This window comes from Alligator mississippiensis, chromosome 7 (genome assembly GCF_030867095.1).
Source record: "Alligator mississippiensis isolate rAllMis1 chromosome 7, rAllMis1, whole genome shotgun sequence".
NCBI lineage: Eukaryota > Metazoa > Chordata > Crocodylia > Alligatoridae > Alligator > Alligator mississippiensis.
The window spans coordinates 76,839,259-76,864,949 of NC_081830.1; the positions used below are offsets into that span (position 1 = coordinate 76,839,259).

At 39.5% G+C, this 25,691-nt stretch overlaps 1 protein-coding gene across 5 annotated transcripts in view; it reads left to right on the top strand.

Moving 5' to 3' along the window:
• The window catches only part of NLGN1 (neuroligin 1), a 628,583-nt gene that overhangs the window by 127,809 nt on the left and 475,083 nt on the right, over positions 1–25,691 (top strand). For all 5 annotated transcript variants that reach the window (XM_006260462.4, XM_059731156.1, XM_019478611.2 and 2 more), the window contains exon 2: positions 13,295–14,100. In XM_006260462.4, coding sequence (XP_006260524.3) covers positions 13,608–14,100 — 493 coding nt within the window. In that variant the 5' untranslated portion in view covers positions 13,295–13,607. The remainder of the gene's footprint in view (positions 1–13,294; positions 14,101–25,691) is intronic.

Here is a 25,691-nt window from a genome sequence, read left to right on the forward strand (position 1 = left end):
GAAAGGATGAGCTTGGGGATAGTCACGCTAAGTGTGTGTTTGCTTGAGCACCTCTGGTTTACCTGAAGCTGCAAAGGGAGTGGAGACTGCTGAACACAATCTGTTGTGTGGAAACCAGCAAGAAGGCTAGACTGAGACTGGTTTGGAGCTTTCCAGCCCACCTTAGACAAACATAATATCCCTCCCAGCTCTTAAATACTTAGCAGCTTTAGCAAAGTGAGCATGTTTTGGCTGGAGATAGAGAGGGTGATTTAAAGATCAGGATCAAGCAGGAGGCAGATAAATTAATTTTCAAGCGGATGGAGGATTTAAAATGTAGTAATGGTGCTAATTTTATTTTTTATCAATTAGCATCTTTAATAACCTCTGACTCATACACAAGCACACCCTACAGGATTGTTAGAATGGAGTAGAGGGAAGAAAGGAGGAAGCAGCTGAGTTTGTAATGGATTGGCATGCCTTTAGTAAAAGTAAATATACATTCTTCACTAATAGAGATATAGATCAGTATTACAGATCTCTGGTTGGCTTTGAATCATTTGTTTGGTGCCATATTTATTATGTTTTTTTAATCACCCAAAAAAGAAACTATTTAAAAATTAAATACTGGAGGAGGAGGGCGAGCATTATACAGTCAGTCTCTGAACGTGGATAACGAAAAAGCAACACTGCCAGAGAGCCATTAGAAATCTTTGCAGTAGATTTCTTTTAATACTGAATGGGCAGCAATTCAATGTGTTCTGGTAAACAGCGTGCTATCTACTTAGTTACCAGTACATTAAAATGCTTGTTTTGGCAATTGTAGTAGCTTATAAAAACACAGAAGATATGCAAGGATGAAATGCATTTCTTAGCCTGCTAGATTCCTATTCCAGGATTACTGTTTCAGGGAAGTGCATGCGTTCTACTTGATGCATCGGTATTGCAGAAGGGCTTGTGTATAAGGGAGGAAGTTAGTGGATGGAGAAAAAAAGAGATGGTGGGGAAACTTCAGCAAGCATCGCAAATTGAAAGCACATCCTGTAATTTTAGTGACAAATGATGACATTAAATTCCCCAGAAAGACTATCAAATTATCACTCTTACAAGAGGGAATCGTGTTGACTTCTGAGTGACTCAGCTCCACATTTACACCTGCCTCTGAAGGCTCACATGTTTTCCAACAGACTTTGCTTTTCATAATTACTGATTCATTAGCTAATGCTATGCTGCATGCCATTCAGAGATAGAAGAGGTGTATTTGTCTAGGTAAACCCACATTTGCATTTTTCTGTGCACCCACCATCACGGATGAATTTTTCATGGAAGACTGTTAAAGGAACAGTGTCCATATAAAAATCACAGGGCGGGTTCTCAGCTGGTACAAATGGGATTCATACCAATTAAGGGACTGGTTTCCATATACTGGACTTCACATGTTTTACCTACTTTGTGTCACAAGTTAAAGTGAGGTGACTATAAAAGATGTGAAAGAATTCTTCTTCCCCTTTTTCTTTAATTAATCCATACGCCAGCATCTTCCATATAGACCATTTCATGTTTCTTCTGAATAGTCTGTTTCCTTTGTTTCCTTGGATCTTTTACGCAATTATAGAGGAGAGAGAAATATTTTTGAAATGGGAAAGTGGTTGTAAAACCACAGAAATGTGAAGGAGGCACTTTTTTTGAAAAACAACTCTATTTCAAGTTAAGCATGTCCTTTTAATGGAGCAGTGATTGTAAAGGGAAGATTTTTTTTTTCCAATTTTGCCTTAAGCTAACCCCACATGACATGCCTAAGATGTCATTAGCATATTACTTGACCTGGTTCTAGGGAGTTAATGAGGAAAACAGGTTGGTGGTGCACTGAGCACTTTAACATGCCATTTAATTTGAATTTAAAAAAGCTTGCTATAGGAATGTCATGTTACCCAGAAAACTGAAGGAATTAAACTCCAAACATTCTTTGAAGATAACTTCTTTAAAAACAGTTACGTTTTTTCAACTTTTTAAAACTTTGTAATAGTGCAAAAGTATTGGGTAGTTATACAATAGGGAAAAACTGTTAGGTAATTACATGATATTACTAGCATAAATTAATTTTGTAGGATTTATCATGGGGTTCTGGGATCGTGTACAGATTAATCGTGTAGGAAAATGACAATTCATTTAAAAGGAACGTTGCTATATAAATGTAATATTTTTTTAGTTTCAGTTCTTGAAATGTCAAAAAAATGTAATTGGGAGATCAATTTCCTTCTTACTCATACTACAGTTACATGGATTGTAACTTTGTTCACTTGTGTGGAGTTCCTCCTTGATTAAGCCCTGGCCGGAAAGGAGAATTAGGTTGTAAAATTGTTGTATTAAGAGAACGGACATGTCCTGGTTTCAACGAAGTGTTTTTTTATTGCAGAAATCATGGCCAGTATGACTAAAACCTGCTTATAAGGAGACTTGAGACCAGGTTGAAGTAACTCAGATGGGTATCTTTCTTCACACTGGTTATAGGGAAAAGGGAAAACTGGATATCCAGTTGAATAATGGGATCCCCAACATGAAGTCAGATGGAAAGAATAAATCATGGTAGACATTTAACAGTATTATACACTAAGCTTTGGGGAAATTTTATTTGAATTTTTTTACAACAGTAAAAGCAGTCTCTGCTACACCTATTTCTATTTCAAGTGAGAGAAAAATTCCCAGTCTATGCCACAACACTTTACTGCTACCATTACTGCAGACTTTATAGATCAGAGATGTGTCAGCATGTTAGCTTTAGCTGTAATGCTTTTTTTGTGTGAAGCCTTATGGGCCTTGCAGCTACTTTCTCATACTGACACTCATAAAACGTTCAAGTTCTTATATTTATTATTTAATTTTCTTCCTATATAAAGCAACAGAGCACTTCAGTATATGAATATGAAGCCAAAAATGACAGGCGAGCATGAATGGGACTAATGAGTTTTAATAATACACATATTAGAGATTGCTAAAGGAAGTTTAATTAAGAAAAACAAGTTAAGCATGAAATTCATTTTGGAACAAATATAAGTTAAGTCCCAGCTACAGATGTGGATTCAAAAACCAGAATGATACATCACAGGAAATGGGACTTTGAGACAAAAGTTTGATCCACTGAATACCAATATTGGGTTCTAAGAGGAACGTATACCCTCTAGACTTGGCTCTGAGGGAACTTCACACACAAAACGCTTCCTCTGGATATTGAGCAGTAGTTAAAGCAGCTACATTTATGATTAGCAAAGTTATATTCTGTATTCCTTGTTACAGAAACCATAATCAGCTAGACTTTGATATCCATTGCATCGATGGAACTGAGATCAGAATCTGGACTGACATTTTACTTTCTTTGTGTAGCAGGGAAATATATATATATTATTTATTTATAAATTGAATTGAAGAAGCTATTGATCTAACTCTACAACTCTAGGCCTTGCATGCTCTGGAAATGATACTGCCTGGTGCTCTGATAGAATAATAGTCCACAGCCAGAGTTTCAGCCTATACCCAACCATTTTATCTGAGCGGTTGCCTTCAAGCTACAGGACTTGGCAGATAATTGTACTTTTTCCTTTGTGTATCTCAAATGCTTAATGTTCAAAAATAGGAGCTAGACAGAGATTGGCAAGTGTCCTATGTATTTGATATGAAAGCCCAATTAGTTGACAAATATCAAGTAAAGAGCAGTGATCAAGAGCCAAATCCTGCTCACCTTTTTCACGCAATTAGTCCCACTGAATCAAGATTTGGTCACCAATCTGTACTATACACGTAACCTCCAGGCTGATTTTAGTGTTTCATCTTTAACCCATTGAAGTCAATGACAACAGACGCAGTGACTTACATGGGTATGGGGTGGGGGCTCTATCTAAGTTCTACTATGAAATGTAATACTGATAAGATGTCAAGCATGTGAATGTTTCATGAACTGTTAGTCAACAGAGATTTAAATTCATGCAGATGTTTAACAGGCAGGAAACATTTTTAGGATTGAGGATCTCAGCTGAGAAGTGTCTAGATTATTTCCCCCAAAAATGACTTAAACATGTAAAACAGGATCATCTCAGTTACTAGACCAACTTAAAAATCTTCATGGCCAGAAGCACAGTATTGTCCTGAACACAGTAACCCTCTGTATATTTAGCAGCATAGTTACAAAATGCAAAACTGAATATAATACTTGAACCATTTAAGAGTTAACCATAAGCTGCTAAAAGGAATAAAGGTTCACTTCAGTACCCATTATATTCCAAGCCAGTGCATCTGTCATTTTTAATTTAAATCTGTATTACTTAGCTGTCTAAAACTTTACACATAAGTGACAGAGTTATCCATTCTTCCTGTTATGGGTAAAATCGCCATTTTTGTTATCTACTTACTGTGCAAAATGTCACTCAGTTATCATCCACTTGTTAAAAAAAATTGTAGCCAACTCATGGTAATATAAACAATTACTTTAGCCAAGTAGTAGGAATATTTTAAGATAAATGATTTATTAATATGAGAAAATGGAAGATAATATGAAGTAAATGACTCTTTGCTATATACATAGACCTCATTTGTGTCTGATTCTAAAACAGCTTATTAGAAAATTAAGAGCTAAAATCTTGCTGTTCTGGCAAATCTAAGTTACAGAAGTATTTTAAGGGAAATAGTTAAAGGGAACATTGAAAAATAACTAGTAAATACTCATGGATAGAAAGTGAGCCAGAACAAGTATTCCCACTCGAGGAAAGACAAAATTATAGTGATGCTGAAAAATGGGAAACAAGTTAAATATGTGTGACCTATTTCAGTCTTATATGGTCTGCTTGGTTTAGCCTTGCTCTTCATTAACATTTTGTTTCTGAATGAATTAATTTACACAGAACTGTGCAATGTATACATACACAGTTTTGTATTTCTTACTATTTTTGTTGTGCACCCGAAGTAAAACATAAGGTTTAGTTTACAAGTAATATTAAAAGTGGGATGGATAGCTCCAGGAGTTGGCAATATGAAGAATTGAGCTGATAATCTCTGGATGAGGAGGTCAGTGTGATCCTAGCCTGTGATGACTTTGTGGTCTCTGTTTCAAGTGGGAAGGTGACCCTATCTAAATAGTTAGCATTGCCTTTTACATCTTTGTTTGCAACGTGAGCAGAACTCAAGGATCTAAATGGGTTTATATAGACAGCTGGTGTCCACATTTTCCTGGTGTTTTCTATAGGTGCCATACAGTTGAGGCACACACACACGTCGGCAAGACAGCCACTGGAAGCTAACAGTGCAGTAACCTAAGCTGTATCTCTCTTAGATACATACAGGAAGGACTTTATTCTCTCATGTTCTCAGTCTGGCATTTGTTTCTGAAAACTAGGTTTGCTTAGACTGAATATTTTTTAAGAAAAAAAAAAAGGAACCAGTTCTTTTGAGTTAAAAATACAAATCCATTGATTTAAGTAGACATTCAGAAGACATATGCAAGAGAAGACTTTGTCCAAAAATCTTTAATGTCACAGAGAAGTATGTGACATTATATTTAGCCAACAGAGGAAAAAGAGAAAAAAGAAAAGCAAGTGGTAGATGATCTGTTCTCTGGTAATATTTACAATCACCAGAACAGTCCTGTGTTGTATAATGCTTCTTGTAATACATTTATTGGAGGTTTTTTTGTCATCGTTTTGTTTTGGACTTCAGATTTTTCTTTTTCATAGACATGAAATTAAATTGGGGCTTTTTAGAGTTGCTTGTCAGCAGCACTGGATGCAAACGGCATGTTCATTCTGTAAATACTTGTTTGCTTTTGAAATGAAATTGCTTTGGCAGTATTCAGGCTCCTTTTGTATTCACTTTTTATCATTTGTGCAATTGAGCATTGCTGGGATGAGCAATCCTGGAAAGGAAACTTTGAAGATACAATTTAAATGTATGGGTAGTTTCTGAACTGCATTAGGACCACTCAAGTTAGCCGTCAAAATTGAAAATCTGGCCTTATTTGGGGTAGAGCTGCCATAGAAACTCATGTGCCATCCCACTTCCAAAAGCTAGAAGAGGAGGGCTAGAAGGGGCTAGAAGAGGAGGGATAGAAGGTGACATAGCCAGATGCTTCCACCAAATCCTGACATTGTTGCAGCAGTCCATTGGCAGCTAGCACAATTTTAAAACATCCCCCAGCTACGATAGTAAGTAAAAGTAGCGAGGAGTGGGTATGGCATGGGGATTAGCCTCTTGTAGAATGACTCATTGCTTGGGAAGTGCGAAGGTGGCTTTAAGCCACGAGCCATGTTGAATGCTCCTCTGCTTTAACCGAGGATTGGTGCCAAAGAATAAATGAGGTTCAGGAAAGGGATGGTCACAAAACAATGAACAAAGGGAAAACAATCTCAATAGATTTAATGATCTTCTAAAAACCATGAAAGAACGCATTGAAAAAAATATATTTTTTAGATTTTGTGTTCAGTGGTAATAGCCAGTGATAATCTTCAGATCTTGTCAATGATTATTCTGAAATCCAGACTTCTTTATATTCTTATGCTGAAGTTACAGCCAGGGCTGATTGGTTTTATACTCTGCAAAGTACCTGAACTGGTCGATGTCACTGGTTAATTTACTTTTCTGCCCACCTTCCTGTTCATCCCTGTTTAGGATTATTGCTGGGGTCCACAGTCATGCACTCACAAAAGGCTCAACTTCTTCCTGCTGGTTCTTTGTCCAGTCACCTCAAATGCAGATATCAGGAGGAAGTTTTGTGTAGGACACAGATTGCAGAACTAAGGGAGATTCCTGGCATTGGTAATGAAATGTTCCAAGCAAGAATCCCTCCCTCCCTGATTCTCTACTTCAATGCTGGAAAGAAGACTATAGTATTTGAGTTCCACAAGAAGTTAAATAAACCAGAATATCTCCACAATACAATAGTACTACTACTATTTGTAGTAAATGTTTTCACTATTACTGTCTTCTTGTAGTTCTCATGTGGCTGGAATAATATCATATCTGTTTTGTTAGGGCATTTCTACTCTCTTGGAGGTAGAACATTTGTTCTCCATAACCATCCACCTTGGCCATTAAACAGGAAAACAAATATACAAAAACCATGGTAAAAGAAACCAATATATATGCTAAAGTATATAGACATTGCTATTGGGGTATAGGTTGTAGCCATGTTGGTCTAAGGACAGAGGCAGACAAGGTTCTTTGGGGAAATCTGATATCTAATGTTGACCAACTCATATAGTTGGAAAAGTTCTTCTTTGCAAGCTTTTAGATATACATACCCTTCATCAGGCTGAGGAAGCATCTGCAGTTGGTGTGTGCTCTTCCTGGATGGAAGGGATAGTAAAGAATCCAGAGGCTGGTGTGCAAGCAGGAAAGGCAGTCAATGAAGATGTAAATTGAAGAGTCAGTGGGTGAGAGACAGGCTGGGAGGGGTGAGGGAGGAGAAGGGGAATGAATGTAGCCGATAAACAGTGGAGAGGTACCTGGGGAGTCAGATGTCAGGCAGGTTATAATGTGTCATAAATCCAATGTCTATATTTAGTCCATGATTTTTTGTATCCAAGAGGTTGATGAAGTGAAGTTCATAGGCTCGTCTGTGAAAGGTGTTTTGTAAATTCCCTTTGAGGATTAGAACTGACAGAATGGTTTTCTTGTGAGAATGTGCCCCCACAGCTAATTGGGTATTCTTGTCTTTGATAAATTTATGGTGTGCATTCATTCTGGTGTGCAGTTGCTGTCTGGTCTCTCCTATACATTTTCCATAAGGGCATTTGATGCGTTGGATGAGAAATATATTACATTTCTGGAGGTGCAGCTGTAGGATCCAGGAATGCTGATGGCTCTGTTGTGGGGTGTAGTCATTGTGTGGGTGGTGGAGATGTGTTGGCAGGTTTTACATTTCTTGTCATGGCATGGTCTGGATCCATCGGTGTGTTTTGGGCCATAGGAAGCTTGCTTCTGGTGATGAGGTTAGTGAGGTTCGGTGCTTGTTTGAAGGCTAGGACGGGTGGTTCTGGGACATTGCTATTGCAAGTCTTTACCTACTGGATTACTTACCCACTAAACCTGTCAGCTTCAGCTAGCCATTTATGTAAGTTAATTAACTAAAGTAGCCAAACATATTATTGCAATATGTTCTTACTGCTTTGGCCTGTTTCATATATCTCAGAGCAAAACTTTATCACTAAATGGCAGAATGACAGTTGTTAACCACAGCATAGTTGTTCAGCTAGTTGTTCATGCTAGGCATGCCATCCTATGGAATGACACGTAAATGCAGCCTGGCTCTAGGTTTTAGTCTGAACTTAGGTAGATCATATATATTTGCAAAGATTACCGGTAAAAGGAAAGATTAAGAGGAATACCAACCCTCCAGCATTAAGACTATTAGGTGCCTACTGCTGGTTATTTTATTTCAGGTTATTTCTAAGAAAATCACGGTGTCAAGGTTTGTATTTGTTGACACTACTGTACAAAAAAATGCTTGTAATAGAATTAGAAAACAGTATTAAGACATAAAGAGAAAAAAAGTCTGTTAGATGAATAGTTATTTACAGTATATCTTGGTAGCTTTCCATGTTAAACTGACTCAGCAGGTCAAATTGAAAAGAAAGGAAGAAATTGTTTGGGTGCTGCTTTGTTAAATTTGATTTCTCCTGAAACTTTCTCCAGACCACCTAAGCTACTGGACTAGCTTCTCAAATGAAGTACTTGCTATTTACAAATGGAGAGGTCTCAGAACTCAGGAGAGAAAATAGAGCTGATGTCTTTGCTGCTGACAAAAGAATAAGTGGGTTTTAAAACTTAATAAGATTGATTTAATGTGTGCAGTTTGGTCAATATCCTTAGGGAAGGAGCATTTTTACTGACCTTCACTGTACATCAAAACATGAAGCAACTTTCCTTTCATACAGAATTTGAAGGTTCATGGATTATTTTCCATTCCCCATTCTCCTAAATCCAGTGTCTGTTCTGTTCCCCAAGAAATACCTTGCTATGTGCAAAATCTTAAATGGCAATGAAATGACAGCCTCGGTGATGGCGTTACCCAGATTCTGTTTCTATACAAGTCTAGTTAGTTGGATATAAATACATACGCTAGCCTTCAGAAATGTGCATCTAAAACCTGTATTTTTCCAACAAACACTGAGAATTTGAAGCAGAAGAATGAAGGGTATAAGCCTGTCTTCTGCATGTTAATGCAGCTTCACAGTAAAGGTGTTAGAATTAGCAGCGAAAGAGAGAGAAATTGTCAAAAAGCTACATCTCTCTCCTTATTGCTTTCTCAGATAGATTGTGCAGAGCTAAAAAATCACTAGACATGAACCAAATCTCCTGCTGTCCTATATAGCTTTTACAATCTCCTTTTTAATAACCCAAACTGCAGGGTAGTCTGACTGTTAGACAAGCCCGTCTTTGAATTCTATCTACAATGTGTATGGACATGATAAAAACAATTCTCATTAAAGCTGCCAATGATATTCCAAAAGCAGGTGTTTCATAATCTTGTCTATACAAAGCAAAATACATTTTCTGTACATTACACACTATTTAACAATGAGGGTAAGATTACACTGTTACATTGTACATTGCGCTGCATTTAAAATTAGAGTATATTGTAAATAGTGTTAGAAATGTGATTAACATGAATATGGGAAATGTTATGGTATGCCCTGAGCAGTCTGTAACAACGCTGTGTGACACTGCCTGTATTGCAAAAACAGAGTAAAAAATAGTCACATTATATAGTCTCTGATCCTAACAAGATTATTTTTTTTCTCGGCTGTTGTGCAGAAGACATGTGAGGGTCTGAAAAATAAGGACTTTTAATTGTCCTATGGGAGCATGTATTTGTTGCATTGCAAATTAGGAACAGAGGGAACTTAGCATGCATTCCTTGTGCACTGACATTTTTCACTGAAACTATTAGTGTGTCAGGAATGGGCAATAAGTCCCAAAATGAGTACAATAGCATATCTAAGGGGGGAAAGCAGGGAGGAAGCATGGCACTGCTCCTAGATGCTGACTCAGGGGCGCACAAAAATAGCAGCCGCTACCGCTGATGGCCTGGCACCATTGATGGCAGTAGCGACTCATCTGCTGCCAGGCCCAGGGCATAAAACTGCCCAGATATGCCTCTGTTCAACTGTATCTCTGTTATTTCTGTTTGTTCCCCTCTTGAAATCATTTTTGAAGCAACAGACTTTGAGCCCAATACCAGTTCCTTTTGAAGCAAATTGGGGTTTTGTCATTTAATCTGGTCCTTTGCTGTGAATATTTTGAAAATCAAGTTTATTATTGTAATGAATGTCTCTTTGCAGATGTAGCCCTTCTGCCGGGCACTGATCAGCAGCAAGAAGGGCCGGGTTCACATTTCAGGGTACCCAATAAATTGTATCTGTGGCTTGAGCACCCACCAAGAAATCTGGGAACATTAAATTTACTGGGGTGTCCCGTATAAACAAAACCCCTTCCTCGCAGCAGTATAAACACAAACACCCAAATATATATAATTTTAAAACAGTATTAACTACAAAGCAAAGTCTATAGGTGGCATCCTCTTGGGAGAGGCTTCACCCAGACCCAGAAAGTCTGGGACTTTGAGCTCCCCAGTAAGTAGTTCTGGGGGCCTGCATCCCTATACCTGCCCTTCAGCAATGGACTGGATGACCCACACCAGAGAGTACTATGAACTGCTTCTTGGGTTCATTGCACCACTGGGAGCTGCTAAAGAACATAGGACCTTCCGTTGCTCCTAGAGAAGTGGTAGAGTGCCAATCTTTGCTAGTACAGAGAGGCTGTGTGTGGGTGGAGGAGGGGAGAGGGCGACTGCAGCTCCAGCCAGCATGCATGCACCCTAAAACTTCTGGGCTGGGTTATATGGCCTGCTGAAACTAAAACTGCAGGACAAACTCCAAGGCTAGTGACAGACATTCAAAAAGCCTGAGCCTGAATTGATTCAATATTTGCAGGTTAGTTTAACCTGGCTACACTAAACCAGGTTGAAATCACGCAGACTGAAAAGATTCTGGACTGAATAAATTGGGGCATATGTCTGCAGTGGCTCAGGCTAGAAGCAGGGGGGTGTTAGAGCAGCCCTTCCTTCCCTTTCACAATTCTGAGATGGGGGATGGGGAGTGTGGCCAGGCCCCAGAAGGACCTGTGATTAGGGATATAAGGTGAACCAGGTTGGTTTGCAGAGAAAGAGAAGCTGCTAGGGGCTTCTGAAGAGTGAAGTCTCCTTCAAGGGAGAAGAAATTTGCAGATAGTGAAAAGGGAAGCTCAGGTAGAGGAGAAAGAGAGAGAAAGTTGTCCCAGTGACTAGGAACTCCTCTCTCCTCCTTTTCTTCCCCCTCCCCACCCCCCTTTTGAGGTTTTAAGGGCTTGATACCAATACCTTGGGTTTGCTGTCCAACAATAAGGCCTGGCAGTTTTAAACAGGGTTGAAACCTGGGAATTTCTAAACCTGCCTGTTTAGGGCCAGGGTTGAGATTTGTAACTTTTTGTTCCCAGTGGAGCTGTGGACCCAAACTACCTGCAGCCCAGACCTAGAGGGTAGGTCTGGCTTTTCCCCTTTCTTTCTTTTGATGGTCCTTTGCTCCAGTTAAACTATGTGGTTGGGCCAGCTGTAGCCGGTAATCAACTTGGCTCTGTTTTGGGTAGGGACAGACATTACACATAATCCAGTTTAAGTGATCAGAAACTGGTTTAAATCTGTAACACAACAGATGTTCAGTGCACAAAAACTAGTTTGAACATGGCGGAAACCAGTTTGAGGAGGACCTGGTTGAACGTAGTATCAGACTTAACTGATTTTGGTCAAACCAGTTCACGCAATGTCTGTTCCAGACCCCTTGCTGTTTTAAGATAAACCAGACTCCCCCAGCATCCCGGTATGTTCTCTGGGCTGGGCTGGGCAGGGCTCTCTGCTCCATAGCAGGGCTGGCACCTCCCCTCTGCTCCCTGGTTGGAGCTTTGGCAGAGACTGCAGGAGTCTGCTTTCCTCTGCTCTCCCCTTTGCCTCTGTTGTACACAGGGATTTCCTCCTCCACTCCATACCACATGCTGGCTATGGCCCTTGCTGTGGGAGAGGACAAAGGCAGATAGGTTTTTTGGAGCTAATCAACAGGTAGCTGGTAATGTCCTTCCTTGGAAAAGCTGTTTATGAAGAGCTGGAACTAATGGAAAGTGGCTTTGTTTACTTAATGGGTTAATATACACTGAATTAGGGGTAATAAACATTCCCTGCTGGGCTGCTCAGGACGGGGGGGGGGGCGGGGGGGGAGAAGAAACCCCTCCCTCCATATGCCATCACTCTGGCCTTGTCCAGTCAGGGACTGCCACACTCCAGTCTTTCTCTTAACCTATCTGCTTGAAAAGACTTTGCTCTCCCTGGCCAATCAGGCCAGAGGATTTTACATATTTGGCTCAGATACAAGGCCCCAGCTTTCCATGTGCAGAGCATGTGACAAGAACAGCAGGGGCCATCTTGCCCACATAAAACAAACACACACATACACAAAAAACCCAAAACACAATACACAATCAAAAGCACACGCTTTGCCATACACAACCCACGTATGTCGGGGTGTTACACAGAGAAGCGCCAAAATACAGACTTCCTGGATTTCCTTTAGCTATGAGACGTGTAAGTGGTTAATCAATTATCATATACAACATGCTAAATCATATTGAAAAAATATTCCAAAAAGGCTTTTTTCCATTTGCTTCTGTGTTTGAGTTGTAAGTTACATTTTTAAATGGACAAATCAGTGTTTCTTTTATATTTGTAGCTCTCTGTATATATAAACGTAGTCTATTTTAATGAAATAACAGTTACTTAATGTTTTAGCATTCAGAATACCTATCTGACTTGCATTCACTGTGTGTCTTGAGTTTTAATAAAATTCTAATTGATCTATGGTTTCTATCTTCTTGGTAAACCAACCTCTGCTAACAAATTTAAAATTGACTACAGGCTGATTAAGTTGTATAAAATGGAACAGAAAAACATATTTAATCTGACCTGGCAGCAATTTGTTTATTTTCAGAAATGTAAATTTTAAAACTGCATTTTTTATGAGGCCAATTTCTTCTGAAAAACTCTGTAAACTCAGGAAGCGACATTATAAATAATCCAGCAATCGGTACTTCACCCATCATTTCATAGAACCATAAACTACCTATTGTAGAATTTTACTTCCATGACTATAGCAACTATTAATGTATGTACATAACTTGTAAAACATCTTTTGATCACTCTGCCCATATTAGCTTTTTCATACTAATGATTTATTTTCATTTCCTCCAGGATATAGACCTGCGGCTAACTGGATTTGATTTATAAGAGGGGAATCTGCAGTAAATGGCCACTCTCTTCATATTGCTGCTATGGAAAACACAGTTGTCAATAGGATGTAGTCTGATAAATAGTGCTGAGTGAAGATGCAGCTTCAATAAGTGTGAAATCAATGGAAGAGACTTGCTGCGTGAAAAGCCTTTTGAGATTTTTTTGACGGGCTCCTATTTAGGAAACTTGATTCGTTTCCTTCAGTTGCTCTGTTTTTACACAAGTGGATACAAATAATATTGCTTCATTATAACTATACAACTAATGTGGGACCATGACCCTTCCAAGATCCATGTGGCTGAACTGTGTATGGAGAGCGATGATGGTCCGCCTGTTACACATGGGATTGGATGCCACTTTTGCTCTTTGTATACTTGGATTTTTGCTTCATGCTGCAGCGGTGTCCTCACAAAAATTGGATGATACTGACCCAGTGGTGACAACCAACTTTGGCAAGATAAGAGGGATTAAGAAAGAACTTAATAATGAAATTTTGGGGCCTGTTATTCAGTTTCTTGGGGTTCCATACGCTGCCCCACCAGTCGGGGAGCATCGCTTTCAACCTCCTGAGCCTCCATCTCCCTGGTCAGATATCAAAAATGCCACTCAGTTTGCTCCAGTATGTCCCCAGAACATTATAGAAGGCAGGTTGCCTGAAGTCATGCTTCCTGTGTGGTTTACTAATAACTTGGATGTAGTTTCTACCTATGTACAAGATCAGAATGAAGACTGCCTCTATTTAAATATATATGTCCCAACTGAGGATGGTGAGTTAATAGCAGGCAAAACAGGGAGACCTTTTTATTTTCCTATTCTAAGTTCTAACAATATTAATTCATGTGTACTGGTAGCATGCATGGCTTTCCTTGTTTGCATGCCAGCATTTTACATGTATGCATGCTGCTTTTCTGTGTAGCCATCTGTTCCTATATTTTTTTTCTTGTCTACACTCTTTTTTTTTTTTTCTCCCATAGCACGTGTATTTTAGGTTGAAGTTGGTACCTAATTCTCATTTCCACCCACTGACTTCTGGGAAGATGCATCAACATCTTATCCATTGCATGTGCAGGCAAAACAAGTTGGGAATCTTCCGCACCTAATAAACGAAGGCCATATTTAAGTTAGATAGTGGTGTTGCATGCTCCTACTGTCTGTGATGGAGCTCCATGTTATTTTCTAGTCTTCTATTCATTTTTCAGTCAAAAGAATATCCAAGGAATGTGCCAGAAAACCCGGCAAGAAAATTTGTAGAAAAGGAGGTATGTATAAAAGTGAAAAAAAAACGGGGGAAAAAACAAAACCTTGCAGAGGAAGAAGAAGCAACACATCCGTAGAAGGCTAATTTGCTGATACTGTGAAGTGAAAGATTTAGGGAATATCTTGTATTAATGAAGTCAGAAAAAGACTTAAAGAAAGGCCTATTTAAAATAGATGAGAAGATAACATTTGTTAAGCCTGAAAAACTCAGTTATACTTGATTATATCTACCTTGTACTGACTTTATTGACAAGTTACATTCTGTACTTTGATCCTTTAGTTTAGAGGAGTGGCCTTCCAGTATAATGTAACTACAGGCTGTTGGGAGTGAAGCAAGGAAGTGAGCAAGCCATGCACATGCAGTAGGGGCCTGGCTGTGTCCAGCTGCCATTAAAGTCAGGGGCAAAACACTATACCCATTGATTTCAATGGTACCGGATAAAGTTGCTGCTGTAACGCACCCCAAAACAGAACTGATTGAGTGAACTGAGAACATAACTTCTTTTGATACGTGAGATGCACTGTTTTCTTGTACAGTGGTAACATTCCTGGAGTTTTATACATGAAGGATTTTTTCTCATTTATAGATTTTAAAAAGGGACGGTTGCGTTCCTTTTTTGCTTGATTACAGCAGCCAGAAATCTCTTGCTAGGCATGTAGGGATACATGAAAATATTGTGATACCACAATTGGAAAATTCAATTTTTGTCTGCTTTTCTCTTCCAACATTTCAGTCTTTTTCTTGTATTAGAGGAGAACTTTGAAGTACAGTCTAAAATGTGTACTTTTGTGCTAAACAGCACTAGCAAAAACTTCTGAAATAATGCATTAATCCAATAATTAATTAATCAGGTCTCCTATTAAATCCCCTGCAAAAGCATAACATTTTTAGATTGTGTGAATCATGATAGGTAAATTCACTGATGCCTATGTGTCATGACCCAAAGTTTTTTAATATCGTTTGCCAAGGGCTACATATCTTCAGGATATTCTCCAAAATAATTGTAGGAAAGCATCAAGTGCTCTCTTGATGAATAATTTAGAGCCAATTTAGCTCAAAACTTTTAATCTTGGGTTCATAGGCAGAGTTAGGCTCCTGAATCCATACTTGTACACGTGTCTGGTTTTTAGGCACTGACAGGACCCACTGACTTTTAGTAATATCAGTGGATCCTTAGTAATTTTGCAAACCATCATGCTTCTATTTAGATGACTCAATTTGGCTTTAGGAGCCTAACTCAAATGCACTCAGTTTTGAAAACATTAACGTATAGCAGTTACTTGGGCCTACTTGTGTGTGCAGTTTTATAGATTTTCCACAGACGGTGATGTCTATGAAATTTGCCACGTACCATTTTTGAAGCATTTGTATGCTTTTGCTTAGTGTTGTAGTGATGCCAGTTTTACCTCATAGGGGCGCGGTACACCTAACAGAGGTGAACAGGGGTGTTTTGAACTACATCACCTCTTATTCACATATATCCTCCAAATGAGAATAACTGCAGTCATTTACATGCCTTCAACTAATGTGCAGTGCTGCAGTGGTTGTTATTATGCAGTTCATCAAGCATGTGTAATTAGCTGAGCAACTTTCGCCTCCTATCACCCAGACGTTGATTTGAAAGTCATAAATAATGATGCAGGTCTCCATCACTTTCTGAAGAATATGCACATTCTAGTAGAGAAACTAAAAAAAAAACAAACTAGGTAAATAGGCTAAATAAAGAACGAAAGGGGTAGATCTGTAGGTGAGAATGGCATATTTATTGGCCAGTGAAGCTGAAGGAGAACAGAGATCATTATCTGAAATGCAGTAGTACCTCTCAGCAGAATCTATAATCGGCCACCTGGTATGGCACAGACAGCAGTAGTCCATCTTTTTTACCCTGACATAGAGATCTGCTGAGTGCCTCCAGTCTGGTTAGTGGTCATAACTAGTAACTTCAGTATTCTGTGCATCTGTTTATCCACACTTCAACACTAGATCTGGTCACTAAAAGCAATTGCATTGGAAAGCAAACGTGCGTAGGGTGGTGGTAGTAAGTAACATTATTGTTAGTATGAAAAAGGAGAAAGGACCTTGATCTAACATTCTGCTTTGAATATTTTATTAGACAGGAGACTTTACATGGGACCTGTAGAATTTTCCATATTGCAGCCGGTCCTTTCGGTTAGTTTAGTTATTACACCATCTATTTAATTTAATCAAAATGTGTGGGTACAAACCACCTGTATTACCAGCAGCACAGTCTACACTATTTTGGCAAATTTTTGATCACCTTAACTTGATTTTCCTGAATAATTCAGACAATATAAAAAGTTGCCACCTAATTAGCAAGAAAAGGAAAAAAAAGATAGAAAATAGTCACAGAAGGTGAATATAGTCATGAATGGCAACTGACTTTAAAAGTTATGAGAGGCATTGTAATGGGTTTTACATGCCATTACCATGTCGTGTTCTGGTACAGTCTGCACATTAATGGTTGTATGGATAGTAAGATCAATGATTTACTTCAAAATGAGAGGAATGGAACTGGTTGGAATAGAAGCAATGCAATATAAAATAATTTTGTAAATAAGGTTGTTTATACCACATGAACTAAAATATATATTTCTTCTTGGTCTTAAACTTTTCTGGTATAATAATACCACAGAACCACATCTATTCATATTCCTTGATTATCAAATATATGACGACATTACTAACCCAACATTTTTTACATATATATAACGAATACATCTTTCTGCTTGGGTGGTTATTGGAGAATCTCTAGACAGGCACCTTATCAATTCTGTTATTTTTGTCTCCTTTGGAGACCAATTCCAAAGGTCTAGATTCCAAGCAATCTAGAATATTTTCTAGTGCTTTCTTACTCTCTGTTGCATTTTGTTGAATGAGATTTCTAATATCCTCTCTGTTGTTGTGATTTCCTGGATTTTATGTCAAGCATTTGCATCATTCCTAGGAAATACCTGCAGATACCTGCATTCTGCTGGGTGTTTCAGACCTTTACTTTACTTTTCTAGCCAAAGCATGAAAACTGTACTTCTGCTTCAAATGATGGGGTAAACCGTTATGTTTTAGGAATACTGTACATCCTGCTTTACCTGCATGCCTGTGTTTTATTTAATATTGTACACCCATTGTTTGCTTTGCAACAAAGCTGGTACATCATGAATTGCTGCTGTAAATTTTAATGACGTTGAATATATAAAGTTTGAAGGCTACCATAAGGTGATACCTAAAAATGATCTAAGTATTGTATATGTTCTACACTTAGGATGTTATAATACCTTGTATCAAGGGCCTGTGCAAAGGCCTCCTTTTTGTTCTGGAGTCAGCATCAGCATCGACAGTCCTTCATAGTCGAGCACGATTGTCTTCCATGATTGCCTTATCCATGGGTCCGAAGATGGCTGACAAGGCCAATCCGGGATAGAGAGGTTTTACTGCAACTTGGGCATGTGTTTCCATGTGGGGTGGGTGGCTCTGGATTCTTGGTTTGGTCCACGACACATTGTTTCTGCCATTCCTGCTTTTCTATCTGCATAGCTCCTTTGGATGGGAGCATGGCAGGGACATTCATAGAGTGAAATTAGCACATTTATATGGCAGGACATGGAGGTGAGCAAGATTTTGTTTTCAGGTCAGCTGTTTTTTATGGGAGAGTTGGGAGTGTGGGACAAGGAACAAGGGAAGGGACAAGGAAGGGAATCACTTGATCCTTGTTTTTATATGAATATGTTAGCTGTGGCCCCTGTGTAAAGGTTGTAGCATATGGGTCCCCTCCCTGTTCTGGCTATAAGGCTGAGACTGTGTAATATTCCCACAGCTGAACTCCTATCAACCACCTTTTCCTAAGGCCTTGAGCGAGGTGGATATATTTTAAATGCAAAGAATTGTAGTTAAAACTTTGAGAGCCTAATATTAGATGCCCACATTTATATTTACAGCACTAAATAAGTGACCTCATTTTCAGGTTGCATCCACAGGTCCCATAGCCACACTTCTGTGTTATGACAGTTATGTTATAACATAGCTTTTCCATGAGCATTGTTACTGTATATCCTTGGATATGAGATATAGATCATAAAGATCCAAGTGCACCTCAGAGTAGAATATTCAGCCTTTTCCAAAGCCATGGTCCATGTGCGAATGGCTTTAATGACTTCAAGAACTGACTAAATTAGCAACGTCAGGAATTTTAGTTATTTGGCCAGAAGCAAAGGAAGTCTAGCTTAACTTCTTCCCACAGGTTTGTCTTGGTTATTTGTTCCCAGACCATTATAAAAGAATGCAGCAGTGCTTTTTGACATACTGTCATGTTTTTGTAGAACAAAGAGGGATGAATATAGACTAAGAGAGAAATAGGCACGTAGAGTTGGGCAGACTGGTTGGGGAGTCTTCCTTGAATGCAAATGGCTGTGAGCTTGGATCACCTTGTGGTGTCTTCTGCATTCTCTTCTGAATGTTGCATCCATCAGTGAAACCCCTTTGGTCACCTTGGACCAGATCTTGTAAAAGGCTGAAAGCCTCCTCCAAGTATCCCCGGCTACCTGTAACCTCAGTGGGATTTAAAGACACTTCCCCCTGCCCCTCTTGTAATAGACACAGATCTGCTTTAGCTATTATTTTTGTTGATTGAAGGTCAGATTAATAGATAGGAAAGACAGAGGAGTGCATGGAGCATCCAGGAACCATCATCTATGAGCTGGCTACAGCTGTAGTTGTTCACCTTAACCTGAATGAAAAATTTTTATGTAGGCCCATAATGCTTTGGTGAGTCAGGATCAAAGATTTGGTTGAATATGGAACACATACTACATCCCCTTAAAGGGCACAGCTGCAATGGCAGCTCTGCATGTTGTGGAGCTCCCATAGGTTCACTGCCTCCAAGAGCTCCCACTGTGGCGGTGCAGCTTTCTGCCACCTCACTTCAGGTTAATGGCTTCCATGCCAAACTAAATGCTCAGGTTTTTACCCCTAACTGAGCAGTCTGATTGCCCATCCCGTTTGTCTCCCACTTCTCTATCCTTCTGTCAGTGAAAAGCTAAATCTATATACATATTATTCTAAATGCAGCTTCCCCTGCAGCCGGCTTTGCAGGCATACACACTTTATTGTTTATAACTTATAGTTTACATCTTTATTTATGCAGTATGAAAACATATTTTCTTCTTCACTTAAGTACTCTAACACTCATCAGATGTGTTTGAATAGCATCCACCATAATCTGAAGATCCTTTCTTCAGAAAAGGAGCTTAATGTATATCTATGCAGCTTCCACTGCAGGAAATGGCCCTTATTTTTACATGCCTTTTTCTGCCTCCAAAGTTAATGGAAAGAATGGAAAGAGTAAAAGATCAAGCTTGATGCTATTGTTTTTTATGGGAAAAATGTATCACTTGGTGATCAGATTTCTTTTTATCTTAACTCTTCAATGTAAACCCAACTATTATACAAGCAATAGGCCTCCAGATACTCAGCTGTCTTAAAAAAAAAAAGACCCAGATAGTCTCTTTTCTACCAGACAACTAATAGCTGAATTACTGCAGGAATGAAAGGATGATGTTTAAAAGGCTCTTCCTGAACCTGAAGCAACAGCAGCCATTGTATTGCTATGTGTAGGCATGAGCTAAGGTAATATCCTGAAATGGATTATTATGAGGCCAGTCTGACATTCTGAGTCAATGATTCTAAACAGGAAATATATATTTTCCTTTCAGTGAAACTAGGCATAAAATTGAAAGCATTTATTTAAGCTGTGGAAAAAGGTCAGATTTTTTGTATTTAATGCAAAGTTGATGGGAAATATGTCAGTGATAATATGAAAGTGAGGGGAGCTAGCGTGCAAAATGCTATCAAGTGTATGGGTACTGTTTCTCTTTTATTTTGTATCCTAAGCCAGGCTGTTGTGCTTTTTGTTGCATCTCTTTATCCAATGTAGCTTGCAGTAATTTTTTGATAATTTGATTACATTCAGTTATGCTCTTGAATAGAGTCTTGTGCAGGGTTAATGAAATGTTTTGATAATGCTGTTTTGTTATGTATTATTTTACCCCATTTATTGCTTACATTATGTCTGAACCTGTACTTTCCTGAGCTGGTTACCATCCAGCTAGTGAGTAATTATGCTTTGCATTTCCTCCTTTGACTTTATTAAATGCTGGGTAAAATTTGCTCCTGTTCAAAGGATAGCCAAGGCCAGTGTTCCAACCAGAGTTCATAAATTGGGTTTATCTGGTACATACTCTTGTGCTGGTTGCCCTAAACACCCGACACAGCAGACCCTATGGCTCCCTGGTCCGAGGACACTATTGCAATATAGATCTTAAACACTACTAAGAATAATAACTCAGAATATTTTAGGGTTCAGTCCCTTTGTCTGACAGGAACATCCTGTGAGGTGGAGGAGCTGAGTGCAGCGGGGAGTTGAGCATACTCAACATTAAACAAGGAGTGCTGTGTACAAGGCAGGATTCGGGAGCACATTTACAAAAGTATCCAGGTGCACAACCTGTGAAAACCCTTCTGAAAAAATCTCACTGGGGGCTTATTTTTGCCTTTAGGTCTATAAATCCCATTGGAAATCTGGCCCTGTGTTCTTAATGAAGGAAGAATTGACTCTTATGGCTCTTGACTGAAAACTCCATAGCCTGGTTCTGGACACATGAAGCCAGGAAGTCTTCCCTGGAGCACTAACAGGCATACGTTTAGCCCAGTGATCTCTAACACTAGTGCTAAGCGAGACACAAGGCACCAAGATTGTTCTGTTTTTGTTGCTGTTGTTTGAAGTGTTGTTTGTTCCTGGTTTTCATCCTTTAGATACCACAGAAGCATTTCCTATTGAGCCTTTCCACTAGTAATACATGGAGGAAGATAATGAACCAAACATTGTCTTGTACAGACCCTTTCATCCCTTCACAATCTAAAGCTGTTAGTGTCAGCTGGCAGCATTTTCAAAGATGTGTTTTATGTCACATTTGAAATAACATAAAATGCTTAAACTCTAGCACACTTTCTACAATCATTTTTTCTGGGAGAGGTAATGCTCGACTGTAGACGGTTCTGCCGACTCTGAATATTAAAACACCAGCCCCCTCTAATGCTGCCCATAACCAAAGCGCTCTTTAAATGCTCAGGCACTTTATTTAGGCCACCTCCGGGCACTTTCTGGCCACGCCGTCAACACACTGGCAGTGCTTTGTTGCAGCATCTATATTGTCTGTGGAAGAAACGTTATCAGTGCAAAATCTTTTCTATTTCTAATTCTATTCAGTTTAAAATCTTTTCATACTAAAGTCTCTTATTTTACTGCCAAACTTTCAATTTCTATATCCTCCTACACACAGAGATTTAAGGCTCCAAAATAATGTCATAAATCTGATAACACTGTTCTAAGGAGAATACTGCTGGTTTGTGTTTCTTCCCTTTCTCTTTCTTGTTTTGGACCAGCTCTATGTGATAACCAGGAAAACTCAGTTTTGTCTGTTCTTTCTTATTTTCTTGAAGCTAGGCTGGACTCAGCAGTAGAAAAATAGGTGCTGGGGTGTATTCTCACAGTTTCAGGAGGAGGTATCAGGTGACTCATATGATTTTTCTATAGCTATGATTTTGTGCGCTCCTTTTGCTAATTTTCTCCTTACTGTATTATAATTCCATTCTCATCATTCCTTTATTTCCCTGTAGTATACAGGGATACAAATAGCGTTCTTAGCATATGTTTGAAGCTTGAAACATACCTTAATGTTCTGTCAGGCTATTCTAAAAGATCATCTCACTTATAATGTTAATAATCCGATTATAACTTGAATAGCGCCACAATATCCCATTCCTTGTTTTGTCTCAAATTTCTTTCATTTATATTTTCACCTTCTTCGTTTTTATGTTGTCAGATTTACATGTGACCCTTCCTCTCGCTGCCTTATTTTTTCTCTCCTTTGATACCTATAATATTATGAATTCTGCTATACATTCAGAACCCCATTGGTCTTAACATCAGTGAGATTTGTTTTGGGGATATTGAGTGTTTTCCCAGTGTTTTAATGTTTTTTATTTTTATTGTGCTGGTTCTTTGTATGTATGTGCAGCAATATACTTTTCTTCTAAAAGAAGTAGCACTCAAGGCAGAGCATAAGGAGAAATGAGACAAAATTTGGTGTTAATCCTTACGCTTGCTTCTGGGCTGTTTCAGGGGCCAGAACGGCTCCAGGCATGCAGCATTTCCTAGGTTGTCCATCGCTTGCAGTGCGGATTGTCATCTTCATCGCACCAAGAGCTTGGGCTCTTTCTATCTTACCTCGTCCCTTGCCTGCTTCTCTGCTTTCATGGCTTCTCTCTGCTTTTGGAGTAGTATCTGCCCCATGCTATATAGCAAGTTAGTTTTCAGCAGTATATTTGATTTCATCAGTACAGGTGCCAGACTTCCCCACACCAGTAATTCCATATTTTGGTAAGGAGTCTGTCTGCGGTAGACTGCTCCTTGGACTAAAAAATAGACGTGAGTAAGCAAAGGCCAGTCTAAGTGAATGGTAGTTTGGATGCTAACATGGATAGTTCTGGCTGTATTTTCAGAAAATCCCAACTATTAGTAATTCAGGATGTGTGGTAATTTCGTTCTTTGGCCTTCTTAATACTGCTCCAGCTTGCCATCTCCCTGACTGCCAAAAGTGCCAAAAGTATTGTCTCCATACCACTGTCAGTGCAATGGCTGAACTCTTACTTGGTGGCTTTTTGTGTGGGAAACCAGGATCTGGCAAGCAAATCACCAGACCATCCTGGCCAAAAGGTGCACGTGGTGACAGGACCAAAGTCACTACTGCCGTTGATAGGTTTTAGTAGCAGCTGCACTGGTGCCCTGTGCTCCTAGGGAAAACGATCTTCTCCCATGGCCAAATGGCTTAGAGAGACCCCATGCACAAGGCTTTTTCCCTGGCTCTTCATTTCTTGAGCTGAATGAGAATACTGGTTTATAGCTGCCATTTGCATGATTTTCATGTTTCCCAGGGCCCATTCCTTTATGACATGCTGAGATACCATACAGGTGCACTATGTTACACTAGCATGGGCTTTGGATTGGGTCCTGTAAGAGAAATTGCATCCAAGTTTTTAATTGGCTTTAATATCCATTAAAAGGTACTTTCAAACTTTTAATAGCACATAATACAGAACAAAATTAAATCAGGGTATATGCAAAGGACATAATAGGCCAAATCCCGCAGAAAATAAAAACAAGTTTAATATTCATTTCCAAGCAAGCTTCAATTCATGACATTTCACTCTTTTTCCAGAGGTCTTCTTTAAAGTACCTATTAGCTGAGAATCAGGTATTTATGCAGTTATGATAATTATATCTACACATCTCAAGTACATACAATTATTTCATTAAAAATTGTAATATACAATTATAAGGGATAATGATGTGCTGGTAGCATGTTGCAAAAGCCGTGATTAAACCATGGTGCAAGTGAATTGGGGAGATTTGAAAGTTTTAAATGTTGTTTTTATTAGAAATATCAGAAGTGATTCATCCCTATTATGAACTGGCTGTAAAATCTTTTGGTATATTTCGAAATCTCTTCAATGTTATTTTAAGAACAGGATGTGCAGAAAGCATTGGAAACGCCTTGCCCCTCTCTCTTTCTTCACAGTTTTCTTTTCTTTGCCCTCTCATGACTGTGACATAGCTCCAAACTCTTGATAAAAAAGTGTATTTTACAAGATGTAGAAAAATGCTGTCTGGGCTGAATTCCCAGTGTTAAGGTCACTACATCACAAAAAAATACCAAAATAGTTTGCAAATGCTAACACTTTTATTGGCAGTCTCAATGTCTTGCCATATATCGTACAGTGTGAGCACTCAGTCAAACAAATGCTGATTAAGGCACCATTGAGGTGGACAGGCAGTGCCTGCTGCAGATGATGCCATCATTGCACCATTGATAAACACAGGATATTAATATCCTGGGCAGGCCCAACCATCACTTTTCATCAGCACTAAATTAAGATTAAAAGGGTCCATCTACATGAAACGTTTACTGTGTAGTTGACTAATCAGCTGCGCAGTAAACATCTCTGCATCTACACATGCGTCTCAGCATCTACACATACAGAGTAAACTAATTTACTTCATAGTTTCATAGTTTCTAGAGTCGGAAGGAACCTGAACAGATCATCAAGTCCAACCCCCTGCCCTGGGCAGGAACAAGTGCTGGGATCATAATACCCCAGCCAGATATCTATCCAACCTCCTCTTGAAGACCCCCAAGGCAAGGGAGAGCACCACCTCCCTTGAGAGCCCATTCCAGAGCTTGGCAGCCCTAACTGTAAAGTAATGCTTCCTGTCCTGATATCAAGCCTGAACCAGCTCTCAATCAATTTGTGGCCATTATTCCTTGTTATCCCAGGTGGTGCCTGGTGGAACAGAGCCTCACCTATTTTCCGCTGGTCCCCCATGGTGAGTTTATAGATGACCACCAGATCCCTTCAGTCTTCTCTTGTGTAGGCTGAATAGATTCAGGCCCTTTAGCTTCTCTTTGTAGGGCCTGGCCCGCTACCCCTTGACCATGCGAGTGGCCCTCTCAATGCCACATCCCTCTTGAAGTGCGGCGCCCAGAACTGGACACAGTACTCCAACTGCGGCCTGACCAGTGTCACATAGAGTGGAAGGATCACCTCCCTGGACCTACTTGTGATGCATCTGTAGATGCACAACAAGGTGCAGTTAGCCTTCCTGACTGCTTCCTCGCATTGGCAGCTCATGTCCATCCTGGAGTCAACAGTGACTCCAAGATCCCTTTCAGCCACTGTGTTGTTGTTTGTAAATACTATCTGACTGATCGTATTTGTCAGTCTGACAGATAAAAACACTGATCGATAGTAAATATAAGTACTGTCCTGTTGCGGAGTAAAAAACTCCATAGCAATGCACATGTAGATGCTAGAGGGGCTGGCTGAGGCAAGAGTGTACTTCAGTGTGGGAGCTGCCTACCGCCTCAGCTTGTGCTGGAGCTCCCTTGTGCCCCAGCCAGCCCCTCCGCAGCATATTGAGCTGGTGGAAGCAGCCCCTGGCTGGCAGGCTGACCTCTGGGACCCTTGTCA